Source organism: Babylonia areolata, chromosome 4 (genome assembly GCF_041734735.1).
Source record: "Babylonia areolata isolate BAREFJ2019XMU chromosome 4, ASM4173473v1, whole genome shotgun sequence".
NCBI lineage: Eukaryota > Metazoa > Mollusca > Gastropoda > Neogastropoda > Buccinidae > Babylonia > Babylonia areolata.
Window position 1 is genome coordinate 12,634,818 of NC_134879.1, and position 14,786 is coordinate 12,649,603.

The window sequence follows — 14,786 nt, forward strand, 5'->3', positions numbered from 1 at the left end:
GTCCAGACCACCACTCAAGGTCTAGTGGAGGGGGAGAAAATATCGGCGGCTGAACCGTGATTCGAACCAGCGCGCTCAGATTCTCTCACTTCCTAGGCGGACACGTTACCTCTAGGCCATCACTCCACGTGATAAAGAGAATGAGAGCGGGTACTGTGGTGTTCGTTTGGACATATCACCTATGGCTGCTTTTTAGTCTGATGCTGTACAATTCATTGATCAGCACGAAAGTTAGATGTCAGTCCCACATATAATGTGTAATCAACATAAAGTTCTTCCATTTAGTAGTTATAATTATAGGCAGAGAAATACCGAAGTTGTGTGTGTGTGTGTGTGTGTGTGTGTTATTTACAGAACGTGATTCCGCGCTTGCATTACAACGACGTGATGAGCAGCAGACGTGGTGTGTACAAGTAAGTAAGTTTTACTTTCATGGGAGAATAAGCATGTGTGTGTGTGTGTGTGTGTGTGTGTGTGTGTATTTATGTGTTCATACAAGTGGCACTTGGTATGTTTCTGTTTGTGTTTCTGAATGTGTGTGTGAGTATTTATGTAAGTGTGTATGTATATATGGTCAGTCACACCCCTGTACTGAGGGGAATAGTTTCAGTTTCAGTAGCTCAAGGAGGCGTCACTGCGTTTGGACAAATCCATATACGCTACACCACATCTGCCAAGCAGATGCCCGACCAGCAGCGTAACCCAACGCGCTTAGTCAGGCCTTGAGAAAAAAAAAAAAAAAAAAGATGTATGCTCGGTGTGTTCGTGTTTCCATAGCTCACCAGGCGCTGCATGGATTACGGGAACCTTAACCCAGTCAACCCTCGGCAGGTTTCCTTGACATACTGGTGCAGAAAAACCTAGAAATTACACCGAAATCGACCCCTTTTTTTTCTTTTCTTTTTTTCTTCACTCCAGATTGACTCGTGTGGATACAGCCAGAAACACTGTAAAAGTGAGTTCCTTTTGCTTGCGTTTTATACACATGTAGGAACGTTGAAGCCGTTTTAACTCAATCAGTACGGCCAGTCCTCTCTTCTCCTCTACACAGACCTCTCGGATGTCCCAGTGGGTGTCTCAATGACCCAACCTTTTGCTTCCGTCGTCAGAACTGCGGTATTCTTTGTCAACATTCACCTCTTCAGTATAAGAGCCTTCCGCTTGCAATATTTTGATGGTAGTAATTGGGGTGAAACGCTGTTAACGTCGTCTCTTTCGCTGTTCGTATGGAGAGAGTTAATGAAACAAGTTTCGATACTCGGGCAGCTCTCGGATGCAGGGCTGAATGAGTTAACGTGCAATTTTGGTCCTGTACATACACACACACCAGAGGGTTTAACTAAGTAGAGGATCTTCACATATATTACGTTGAGAGACCAGAAAAAAATCCCGCACTCACACATCAGACGCTCAGGTTCGATTCCCAGATCTCAAAGATGTATTATACGTAGGTCCAATACTGCGCCTTATAATATAGTAGTAGTAGTAGTAGTAGTATTTTTTATGTATTTATCTGTTGTTTTTTATTTATCTATTTTATTTAATTAATTTATTATTTATTTTTCTCAAGGCCTGACTTGGCGCATTGCGTTTCGCTGCTGGTCAGGCATCTGCTTGGCAGATGTGGTGTAGCGTATATGGATTTGACCGAACGCAGTGACGCCTCCTTGAGCTACTGAAACTGATACTGTACTGGTTCAACAATTACTCCCTTCATACATACAACAATGATAACACGAACATAATCAACAAAAACATCATACATAGGCCTCCATCATCAAATTAACACATAAATGCAACGCAACGAATGCTCAACTACCAGGTGACGTCTAAGATTTTATTTCATCTCCAGCTCGGAATTACTCTTGATAAGTGATGAACTTCAAACCATTTCACATGGCTGTTCATGATGGTGATGTGATGTTACTACCTCCACATATTTCAATTAGTTCGGATATTTTTATTGTATATTATGGCAACATGTGTTTTCGCGTTTCAACAATGCTTGAACAAAAAAATATTGATAGCATAATTGTGTCCAGTTTCACAGTCATTTGTGCAAACTCTTTCATTTCTGGGGATCGCTTTTCAAGTGTAGTTTATTAATTAATAGGCACTCTTTTATTGCTAATAATAATAATAAAATTTTTTCTATGGCGCGATAAGCAGCACCAGTGCTGTTCAAAGCGCCTTACATTATCCAGCCGACTAATAACATGCCTTAAAAAAAAAACCCACTTCAAACATACAATGTGTTCATATACATCAAAAGCACACCTCAGAAAGGAATCCAATGATAAAAACTATCTAGTAAATAAGGCTCAGATCAAAACAAAATGCATTTCATAGAACACACAGACACACAAAGACAAACGTACACACACACAGACACACGCATACACACACACACACACACACACACACACACATACACATACACACACATGCGCGCGCTAACATTGAATATCAACTGCACTTAAAACAGAATTGCATAGGCATTAAAATGTTTCTAACATAGAATTCTGTTCGGACATACTAACATGTTTGCAAACTTACGCACACGTACAGGAACAGCGTACCCTCACACAAGTTTCAAGTTTTAATTATCCTTTCACTCCTTTTGTAGTATGGGGGATTACTGCAAAATAATCTTTTCATGCCCAGGGCAAACATTTCCAAATACACAACAATGTCACATAAAAGTTGAGAAAACACAAATGTCTTTTAACTCCAAAAGTATAACTAGGCAACATTTGCAAATCTAATCATCTTACTTACAGCTAAATTGACTTTTTTTGCCTCCTTTGAGCATATTACAAAAATTAAAAACCAATTTTGGAGACATATATTTTTGGGAACGTATCTGTTTCGTAACTGATCATAATTGGGACATTCCATTATAAAAATGAAACATCACCAATCACAGACATGTTACAAACCTTACAAAGCCGTAACTCTCGTGGTATGCCTTTGTGTCTCCCTGTTTCTATTTCCAGCTTATGATATCTACTTCGAAATCTGAAGAAGGTGATAACGTAGTTATCAGGCATTTGACTTATATATTTTTCTCTACACATACGCACGCACACTCACTCACACACACACACACACACACACACACACACACACACACACACATGTGGGAATTAAAAATAACCAGATAGAAAAGGGACATCATATTTAAGACCAAAACTACATAAAATGCACAATGCATTTAAAAAGGATAACAAAAACTCTTGTACAAAGATACTTGCTAACCAACATACTTTGGTTTACCTGTTTTGCCCAGAACAAGACTGCTTACGGAAAAGGTATGTTTTCAGATCTGACTTAAAAGAATGTAGATCAGAGGAATTTCTAAGAGATGAAGGTAGAGAACTCCACACTTGGGGAACCTGAGCTCTGAAAGACCTATTTCCAGCGCATTACAGATTAGTCCTTGGGGACTATAAGCAGCTTTTCGGAACTGGGCCTTAATGTTCTGTGCGGTGTGTAAGTTTCCAGTACAGAGGAGAGATACAGTGGAAGAGACTTGTCAAAATGTTTGAAGGCGAGTGTCGCTAACTTACAGTGAATGCGGGACTCAATAGAAGCCAGTGCAACCGATTCAGAAGAGGTGTAACATGATCAGATTTCGTTTTGGCGAGAACAAGTCGTGCAGCATTGTTTTCTGTAATCTGTGGATGGAAGAAGATGGTAAACCTGCAAGAGTGGAATTGCAGTAATCCAGTCTGGACAGGAAAAAGAGGAAACCAACTGAACCATGTTTTTCTCCGTTACGTAGGGTCTGACTGAGGCTAGCCTACGAAGACGAAAGTTACATGAGCGACACAAGAAAGAGAATTGGTCGTTCACAGTCCAGGTTTGATTGTACACCTAGGTGTTTTGCTAATGTTTGAAATGCAACTGAAGCAGGGCCAAATGTGACTGGGTCCCTTTTTACTGCATTAAGACGAGTTCGGTCTCCTACAGCTAAGAGTGTACACACAAAACCGAACAACTTTTCAACGTTTTTATCGGTGCACCACTCAAACCAGAAACACAGCTAGCTGTTAACAACAGCAACGTGTGCCTACAAACTTCACCAGCCTCACTAATAATAATAATGATAATATATAATAATGGTATTTATATAGCGCTGAATCTTGTGCATAGACAAATTAAAGCGCTTTCGCACCAGTCATTCACACGCATGCATAACTCTAAAACTGAAGAAGCTGAAGATAAGGAAGAGGCAGGGAAGGGAGGCTATTTTAACCATACACGTGTAGGTGTGGCGTGAAAGTAAAGTGCAGTTACTACTTTTTTAATGAGGAAACAGTGTTAAGTTGTGGAGCTGATTTCGCTGAACAAAAAGTAGAGGAATCGCACGGGGAAGACGTCCAGACAAAGAAAGGAAACGGACAGTCTGGCCTGTGTGTGCCAGAGTAACTCAGATGAGTAACTCTTGTCTGAGTTTTAGTTGACGTGGTGCTTTCAATGTCGAGCATACACGTCAGCTGGGCCTGCCATGCCAACGCTTAACCTATATCACAGATTGACGTAAGCTCACAGTTGGGCCAACAGCAAAGTGAGAGCTGTATGATCACTGGTTTCTCCATTGCAATGGGAAGTCATTTACAGTTTACTCTTTTGTGAAGGACTATGACTCCCAAGCCAGGAGGCAAGATTGCACTGTCTCTTAGCACTACAGCCTTGGGGGCTTGTTGGCCTTTTATAACCATCCCAACGCCGACTTTCATAAAAACCCCTTGGCCGAGATAGTGGGAGTGTAACTTGGGCAAGACACTCTCCACCACAATCATTTAAATTCTAACCCATATAGTTGGGACAGCAGTTGCCCCCTCCGTTGTTCTGATGGTCATAGTCGGACACGACTGACTGTCCTACAATCACGTGAACAGCAGTCAAGGGGTTAAGTTGCAGTGTGGCACATTGGCTGGGTTCAGTGTTGGCTCATTGGCTGGGTTCATTGTTGGCTCATTGGCTGGGTTCATTGTTGGCACATTGGCTGGGTTCATTGTCGGCACATTGGCTCATTGGCTGGGTTCATTGTTGGCACATTGGCTGGGTTCATTGTTGGCACATTGGCTGGGTTCATTGTTGGTTCATTGGCTGGGTTCATCGTTGGCACATTGGCTGGGTTCATTGTTGGCACATTGGCTGGGTTCATTGCTGTTTTAGCCATTCTCGTCGTCGTCGACGTTATTGTTTTGTTTCCGTTCCGTTTTTCGGCTTCTATCTTTGAGGCAATACCTCTGAACTAGATCCGTCTGATTTTTTTAAGGAATTGAACATCAAGCAGTTATCCCCGAAAACGGAGTGTGGCTGCCGACATGGCGGGGTAAAAACGGCCTTGAACGTAAAAGCCCACTCGTGTACATCCGAGTGAACGAGGGAGTTGCATCCCACGAACGAAGAAGAAGAAAAAGAAATATCAAGCAGAATTAAACAACAAACGAAAATGTAAAAGTCGCAAAGCCATCGACTGTTGAGAGGACGCGTTCACTGGCGCTGGTGTGGGAAGGGGGTGACGAGATCACGAGATGGAGAGTGTGTGAATGTGTGTGCGTGTGTGTGTGTGTGTTTGTGTGTGTGTGTGCGTGTGTGTGTGTGTGTGTGAGTGATGAATTTGATGATTGTTGTGATGACCATAGCGATGATGGTGGTGACGACAATAGCGACAGCGATGATGATGATGGTGATGATGATGGTGATGATGACGATCAAGACGGTGATGATGATGATGATGGTGATGTTGATGATGATGATGATGACAACAGGTGGATGAAAGCTCTGAACGAAACTGGAATCACTATTGTCGATGGCCTGCCCTGTGTGGAAGGTACACTCAGAAAGGTAAACACAATGACACTGCAATTTGTACACTTAAAAAAAAAGATTAAAAAAAGATAACAAGTGTACTTGTATCTCTATGCGAGTGCGTGTTTTTGTTCAGATGTGTGTGCATGCAAGAATATGTTTTTTTGAATAGTATTTTGTTGTTTTTGTCGTGTGTGTGTGTGTGTGAGTGTGAGTGTGCACGCACGTGTGTGTGTGTGTGTGAATGAATATATAGATAAATAGATTTATAGACATGCATACATACATACATACATACATACATACATGCATACATTTGCAACTCTGACTCTCTCTCTCTCTCTCTCTCTCTCTGTCTCTGTCTGTCTGTCTGTCTGTCTGTTTCTCCCTCTCTCTCTTTCTGACAGATAATGGATGCACTAGACGTATAAACAGATACATAAATCAACTTATATAAAAGAAATAGGTCAAGGGAGAAAGGACGACCGACTTAATATTGCACATAGTGTGTGTGTGTCTGTGTCTCTGTGTCTCTGTGTGTTTGTGTGTGTGTGTGTGTGTATGTGAATAGTGTGTACATAGTTACAGACACACGTGTATACATGCATGCATACATATACACGCACTCTTTACGCTACCCCACCCCACACCCCACAGCCTCCCCCCCTGCACCCCCCATACATACATACTTTGACTCAAATAGACACACCACACACACACTCTCTCTCTCTCTCATGCACACACACACGCGCGCGCGCGCGCACACACACACACACACACAGATAATAGATACACAAGACATATACATACATTAACTTACATAAAACATAGGCCAAGATATTGGTCGACTACTTTGACCTTACACAGACGTGTTTATTTATGTGTGTGTGTGTGTGTTTCTGTGTGTGTGTGTGTGTATGTGTATGTCTGTGTTAGTGTGTGTGGGTTTGTTTTTGTCTGAAAATGAATACATAGATAAATAAGTTTATAGCCATATATGCATGCACAAATACACAAATACATACATACATTGCAATATATATCAGGGTTCGTCACTAACGGGAGCGCTGAGCGGAACGCTCTGAAAAAACAAATTGCGCTCTGGAAAATTCCTTGACTCAGAGCGCTTGCGCTCTTGATTTTGAAAAGACATGAGCATACACTACTGTATCTAAATTGTTATTCCATTGTCCTTCACAAACAAGAGTCAAAAGCGCGATCGTTTTGCATTTACCGAAGTTTGAAAGCCGTCTGTTTACGTTTTGTGAGTTCAACCGGAAGTAGGCCTAGTGAATCAGGGGAGGCTATGCAAAAGAGCGCTCTTCAGACTTGAAGAGTAGAAAAGTGGAGCACACGATCGATTTCGCGGCCGTGCAAAATCAAAATGAATTTATGTTTGAGACTTGTTGCTCTGTTTTTAGTGTGCGTTCTTAGTTTCAGTTTGCGCTCATCAAAATTCTGAAACTAGAGCGCAGGCGCTCATGTGAAAAAATGTTAATGACGAACCCTGTATATATATATATATATATATATATATATATATACATACATACATATATATATATACATGCTCTGACTCATACTCTCTCGGTCTCTGTCTCTCTCTCTCTCACACACACACACACACATACACACACACGTACGCACGCACGCATAGAGAGAGAGAGAGACAGAGAGACGGAGAAAAGACATAATTATACCTAGATACATGATGTAACTAATATATACATATAAAACAACAAACGACAGCACAGGTCCAGGTAGAGTACGAACGCTTTGACATGACGCAAAACGCGAAGCACACTATGCGCAAACTGTTGCAGGTGTGTCAGAGGATTGCCGGCTACCTTCAACACACCGTTTATGGGGAGGTCAGTATGGTATGGCCTTACAATATACCTACCTCACACTCACACACACACACACACACACACACACACACACACACACACACACAGAGATAATAGATACACAAGACATATACATACATTAACTTACATAAAACATAGGCCAAGATATTGGTCGACTACTTTGATCTTACACAGACGTTTTTATTTGTGTGTGTGTATGTTTGTGTGTGTGCGTGTGTTTGTGTGTGTGTGTGTGTGTGTGTGTAGTATTTTGAAAGTGTTTTATGAGTTTCTTATGCGTGCATGTCTAATCACCTGTGGCTATGAGTGTGTGCATGTCTGTCTGTCTGTCTGTCTCTTTGTTTGTCTGCATGTGTACATGTCTCTCATGGACTCCCTTGATAAGTTTGGAAAATCTTTGTTGGATCTTTGCGTTGGTGTTTCTTCTTCTTCTGCGTTCACTCGTATGCACACGAGTGGGCTTTTACGTGTATGACCGTTTTTACCCCGCCATGTAGGCAGCCATACTTCGGGGGTGTGCATGCTGGGTATGTTCTTGTTTCCATAACCCACCGAACGCTGACATGGATTACAGGATCTTTAACGTGCGTATTTGATCTTCTGCTTGCGTATACACACGAATGGGGTTCAGGCACTAGCAGGTCTGCACATATGTTGACTTGGGAGATCGTAAAAAATCTCCACCCTTTACCCACCAGGCGCCGTCACCGTGATTCAAACCCGGGACCCTCAGATTGACAGTCCAGCGCTTTAACCACTCGGCTGTTGCGCCCGTCAAGTTGCTGTTTGATTTGTTGATTATGACACTAGTGGGAATTTTACTTTTGTGTCACGACAAATGGAAATAGTGTCATCGCTTATTTTCTTGTTTCAGAAAAAAATGTATGTAAGCGTTGTGACCTGCAGATTGATGATTGTTTTGTATTCTAAAATATGAGAATGATCAAGGTGGCACTTGCCTGTTGTAATACTGAAACAGGAGAATGATCAATGTGGCACGTGCCTGTTGTAATACTGAAACAGGAGAATGATCAGTGTGCCACGTGCCTGTTGTAATACCAAAACAGGAGAATGATCAATGTGGCACGTGCCTGTTGTAATACTTAAATCGGAGAATGATCAATGTTTTAGTAGAAGATCAGGAACTGAAGACGGGGTGTGCTTTAGTGAAAACAGATTTGTGTGGAATGAAGGGAGGAAAAAAAAGCTCAGCTATTGAAAGACGAGCTAGAAAGTAATGAATTTAAACAGAAAGTCTGTGTGAAGCAAAACAGCAGGTTCAATCGTGCAGCTCTTCAAAAACCCTCGAGGAGGGTGATAGTGGCAGCACGATCAAAGTGCGGTCGAAACAGGAATAGGCAAAAATCGGACCTGTTATTCTGTCGTAATTTCTTATGTTGTTCCCCCCCCCCTGCACCCCTCCCCCCCCCCCCCACACACACACGCACCCGCTCCTCCCCTACCCCCGACCCCCACCCCCACCCCTCCACCGACACTAACAAGTGGCTTTGGTTTTCCAGGAAGGAAGGTGGCAAAATGGTTAATTAACTCACTCAGTACGGCCAGTCCTCTCTTCTCCTCTGCACAGACCCCTAGGATGTCCAGTGGGTGTCTGAATGACCCAACCATTAGCTTCCGTCGTCAGAACTGTGGTATTCTTTGTCAACATTCACCTCTTCAGTATAAGAGCGTTCCGCTTGCAATATTTTGATGATGGTAATTGGGATGAAATGCTGTTAACGCCGTCTCTTTCGCCGTTCGTATGGAGAGAGTTAAAACGCTCGTCTGCCAATACAGAGTCCGTGAGGGTCCGTCTGGGTTCGAATCCCGCTCTCACCCTTTTCCTCGCCCAAGTCTGACTGGGAAAACCGAGCTCAGCTGTCTAGTCTAGTCGTTCGGATGAGTGAGAGTATGAACCGAGGTCCCGTGTGCAGCACGCACTTAGCGCTCTGAAAAAGAACCCATGGCAACGAGAGTATTGTTCTCTGGCAAATAGTATGTAGAAGAAACCATTCTGATAGGTACGCCAATATTATGTTCATGCACTCAAGTGCGTTGGGTTATGGCTGCTGGTCAGACATCCTCCTAGCTGGCAGATGTGGTGTAGCGTATATGGATTTGTACGATCGCAGTGACGCCTCCTTGAGAAACTGAAACTGAAACTGAGAGTTTGATTTTCCTCCAGATTTTTGCCGTCAAGGTGGAGCCCCAGCCGATCAACGCGGCGTTCGCATCGGGTGAGCTGAAGTTGCACATGGATCAGCCAGTGTACGAGTCGCCTCCCGGTCTTCAGTTCTTCCACTGCATCAGGTACGTCCCCTAGCTACCTCAGGGGCCTCGGGCCATTCTTCCTCCTCCCTCTCGTCCCTCGGTCCTTTCCTCTTCTTCTTCCTTTTTTTTTATTTTTTTTTTTTTTTGGTCTGCGCCTCCTCTTCTTCTTCGTCCCCCTGTTCCTCCTTCTTCTCTTCTTCTTCTTCCCCCTCCTCCTCTACCTGCTACACCTCTTCTTCCTCCTGTTCTTCCTCCTCCTCTTCCTCCTCTTCCCCTCCTCTTTCTCCTCCCCTTCTTCCTCCTCCCGCTCCTCTTCCCCCTCTTCCTCCTCTTCCTTCTCCTCCTCTTCCTCCTCTTCCCCCTCCTCCTCTTCCTCCTCTTCCTCCTCCTCTTTCTCCTCTTTCCCCCTCCTCGTCCTCCTCCTCCTCTTTCTCCTCTTTCCCCTCTTCCCCTTCCTCCTCTTCCCCCTTCTCCTCCTCCTCCTCCCCTCTTCCTCCTCTTCCCCCTCCCCCTCTTCCTCCTCTTCCCCCTCATCCCTTTCCTCCTCTTCCCCCTCCTCCTCTTCCCCCCTCTTCCTCCTCTTCCCTCTCCTCCTCCCTCCTCCCCTTCTTCCTCCTCCCGCTCCTCTTCCCCCTTTTCCTCCTCCCCCTCCTCCTCCTCTTCTTCCTCTTCCCCCTCCTCTTCCCCCCCCTCCTCCTCTTCTTCCTCTTCCCCCTCCTCTTCCCCCTCCCGCTCTTCCCCCTCCCGCTCCTCTTCCCCCCCTCCTCCTCTTCTTCCTCTTCCCCCTCCTCTTCCCCCTCCCGCTCTTCCCCCTCCCGCTCCTCCTCCCCCTCCTCCTCCTCTTCTTCCTCTTCCCCCTCCTCTTCCCCCCCCTCCTCCTCTTCTTCCTCTTCCCCCTCCTCTTCCCCCTCCCGCTCTTCCCCCTCCCGCTCCTCTTCCCCTTCTTCCTCCTCTTCCTCTTCCCCCTTTTCCTCCTCTTCCTCTTCCCCCTCCTCCTCCTCCTCTTCCCCCTCCCCCTCTTCTCCTCTTCCTCTTCCCCCTCCTCCTCTTCCTCCTCTTCATCTTCCTCCCTTACGGTCTAGTTGTTCGTGACTGTGGTCTTTGTTGGGTATAGATAGACCTACCCGGAGATTTTTTAATTGAACACTGAGACAAATATAACTAAATAATGATCCATGATTATTGTTTTACACAGATTCGACGACGAGGTCAAGGGCGGAGACAGCACGTTCGTGGACCTGTTCCACGTGGCGGAGACATTTCGAGAGAAGCACCCTGAGGACTTCCACCTGCTGGCTGAGGCGCCCCTCCCATATGAAATCATCCATTACAAAAGGTGTGTGTAAGGATGGGGGTGTAGGTGGGGTGGGGTGGGTTTGTGTGTGGGGAGGGGTGTGGGTGTGGGTGTTGGCGTGTGTGTGTATGTGTGTGTGTGTTTAGGAATGTTTGCGTGTGTGTGCTTGAGATTGTGTGTACGTGTATGTGTGTGTGTGTGTGTGTGTTCGTTATTTTGTGTTACGAGTTTTCAGAATCATATGAAAATTAAGAAAAAGAAAGAAAGAAGAAAAAAACCCAACTCAACCCAACATCAGACAGTTAAAACACGTGTCCAACAGAACTGCACAGCAATCCTTCTGCAGTATCAGACCATACAATAGAAAAAAAAACACATTAGCATTCAAGTAGTCCTGTTTGGCTTTTCGCATAAACATTTAATGTCTCCCCTGAATTCACGTACTAAAAACGTTCGGTTTTTATCCTGTATGGTAACACTTGAACCTGTTTTTGTCTTCAGTCCCTTCAGCGCATACAAAACTCTACTGCCCGACTCGTCCTCAGAAAGAAAAGATCTGAGCACATCACTCCTCTTTTGCAACATCTCCACTGGCTCCCTGTCTCACACCGAATAAAGTACAAGATCAGCACTCTATGTTATAGATGCATTCACAAAACTTCCCCTTCCTATCTCTGCGGCTGCCTTCACCTCTACACTCCATCTCGCTCACTACGATCGGCCTCGGATCCACTCTGTTTACGCATACCCAGATTCAAACACTCGACTGTTGGCCGCCGTTCTGTCTCTGTTTCTGGACCTTGCGATTGGAATGAACTTCCTTTTTCGCTTCGTCAAGTCTCCACACTCAGCTCTTTCAAGTCTGGCCTTAAAACCCACCTCTTCCCAAAATAGCCTCCCTTGCCTGCCCTTCCTTGTCTTTAGTTTCTACAGTATTAGAGTTATGCATGCGTGTAAATGACTGGTGCGAAAGCGCTTTGATTTGTCTCTGCACAAGATCCAGCGCTATATAAATACCATTATTATTATTATTATTATTATTATTATTAAAATATTGTTTAATAAATAGTTTCCAAATCGGAATCATGATTATGAGTACCGTTTGAAGCTGTTGCCATTTTTTTGCTGATGCAATTCATTCCTTGATGCTTGCTCCAGTAAATGATAGCCTCCTTCTTTTATTTGGAAGGGAGCGCACAGTTTTGTGGTTCTCTGTTCATGCCTTGCATCTTTTTTTTTCTTTTTTTTTCTTGCAGCCCTGTCAGCTTGTAGAGAATACTCACGATGTGAAGGGACCCGAAAAAAAAAGTAATGTGCGTTCCTCTTGAGATTAGATACATAATACGATTAGTTTCTGTAATTATCTTGGATTTGCTCTTCTAGTCTGAGGAATCTAAGGCGAATAAAACTGAGTTTGAATCAACGCAAATACACGGGAAGATCAAGAATATAATCATTAACTCACTCAGTACGGCCAGTCCTCTCTTCTCCTCTACACAGACCCCTAGGATGTCCAGTGGGTGTCTGAATGACCCAACCTTTAGCTTCCGTCGTCAGAATTGTGGTATTCTTTGTCAACATTCACCTCTTGAGTATAAGAGCCTTCCGCTTGCAATATTTTGATGGTGGTAATTGGGGTGAAACGCTGTTAACGTTGTCTCTTTCGCCGTTCGTATGGAGAGAGTTAAAGCGTATAGTGCTTATTTTGAATCAACGCAGAATAAGACTTGCAAGAGATACTCTGGAACATCAAGAATAATATCTAAGAGCCATAACAATAGCGCTTCGTCGACTGACTGTCGGTAAATTATTTTTCCCCATCAAAGCTGTTTAACTTGTAGTACTGTGTAGTAGTTTAACTTAATCTCATGTTGTTTTTATCATTCATCATCTTTTTGTTTTGTAGTAGCTGGTTGGTTGGGTTTTTTGTTTGTTTGTTTGTTTTGTTGTTGTTGTTGTTTTGTTTTGTTTCTGTTGTTTTCTGTTGTTGTTGTTTTGTTGTTGTTGTTGTTTTTTTGTTTTTGTTTTTTTTTTGTCTTTTTTTGTTTGGTTGGTTTCTGGGTCTGGTGGTTGAATTCAGCCCAAAGTGAGACGAAACTAAACGAATTTCATTTCGAAATGTTAGTGGAATAAGCGTTATTGCTTTTCCTTTACACCTAGCCCCATGGGCTAAAAGAAAAACACACAAAAAATGAAAACAAATAAATCATGAAAAGTGCACTCAGATAAAGATATGCACGTCATATTCCATATGTACAAGAAAAGAGAGATAATAGAATAGTATACAAATGATTTATGGACTAGACTACATTCGTTGGGCTTATGTAGAGACTGCCTGCTTCAAAAAGGATTTTATTTTCCTTAAAAGTCGTAATTGAATGACTGTGACGGAAGTTGTGAAGTGCAAAAAAAGGGGGAATTGTTCTTGATGTCGTTGTGTTTACAGGGACTGGCCGGTACACATGACCTACCGTAGACCCATGTTTAAGTTGAACAAGTACAACGACGTAAGTGAAACGTTCTGATGGCAGTGGACAGTGTCTTGCCTCCTCCTCTTCCTCCTTCTTCTTCTTCGTCTGTTTGTTCGTGGGGGGAGGATTATGGGAGGGGGGTGGGAGGGGTGTGTGAGGAGGGGGCGGGGGTTTTGAGTGGGTGGGTGGGATGCAGGGGATGGGGGAAGGCTAGCAGGCAGATGAATTCGTCTTTCTTTTTGTCTGTCTCGGTCTCTCTCTCTTTCTGTCCGTCAGTCTGTCTCTCACTTTCAGTCCTTCTGTCTGACTGTCTGTCTGTCTCTCAATGCCTCTTTTCCTCTCTGTCCACTCTCTGTCTCTGCCCTCTCTGTTTCTCTCCCTCTCTCTCTCGTTTTATCGTGCTGTATTGCAGCTTGTGTTCTCCACAGTTCTGTGTGTTTGCGTGCGCACGTGCATATTTAATATAATATAGCGCAAAAAGAAAGGAATAACGTCAATTCGTTTGATGTTTTATAACTCAGTTTCAGCTTATATCACTTATCAGCCACATGTCATTGCAGACAAGCTGTTGCACGGGCCCCATCTGTTATTCTATGTGTTTTGGATGTTCTCACAAACCGTCAACACAGTATATACATCAGACGTGACTCGATACCTCTGATGTCTTTGTTTTTTTTATACCAGAAATACCGGAGCACTGCAGGGCTGTGTGTTGTCTCCATTGTTATTTTCTGCATTTTCTGTATGTACACAGCTACCTTACAGGACAAGTAGTCTGACGACACTGCAGTGACAGGACCAACCACGGTCGACGTATGACAGTCAGTCGTGTCCGACAATGACCATCAGAACAGCAAAGAAGGGAACTATCGTCCCGACTATCTGGGCTGGAATTTGATTACAGCGGAGAGTGTCTTGCCCAAGTTATATCCCCACTCTCTCGGCCAAGAGGGTTTTAGGACAGTCAGCGATGGGATGGTTCCCAAAGGTCAACTAGCCCCTTCCCCTCCACAGCGCCGCCCCTCCTCCCCCAGCCCCCCCACCCCCAAGGCTGCA

General features: G+C 44.0%; 1 protein-coding gene across 3 annotated transcripts in view; it reads left to right on the forward strand.

The window, feature by feature from the left end:
• LOC143280867 (2-(trimethylamino)ethylphosphonate dioxygenase-like) overlaps nt 1–14,786 on the forward strand; it is a 50,330-nt gene that overhangs the window by 13,856 nt on the left and 21,688 nt on the right. For all 3 annotated transcript variants that reach the window (XM_076585598.1, XM_076585596.1, XM_076585595.1), the window contains exons 7-12: nt 355–413; nt 5,784–5,859; nt 7,647–7,694; nt 9,880–10,004; nt 11,161–11,301; nt 13,706–13,766. In XM_076585598.1, the coding sequence (XP_076441713.1) occupies nt 355–413; nt 5,784–5,859; nt 7,647–7,694; nt 9,880–10,004; nt 11,161–11,301; nt 13,706–13,766 (510 nt within the window). The remainder of the gene's footprint in view (nt 1–354; nt 414–5,783; nt 5,860–7,646; nt 7,695–9,879; nt 10,005–11,160; nt 11,302–13,705; nt 13,767–14,786) is intronic.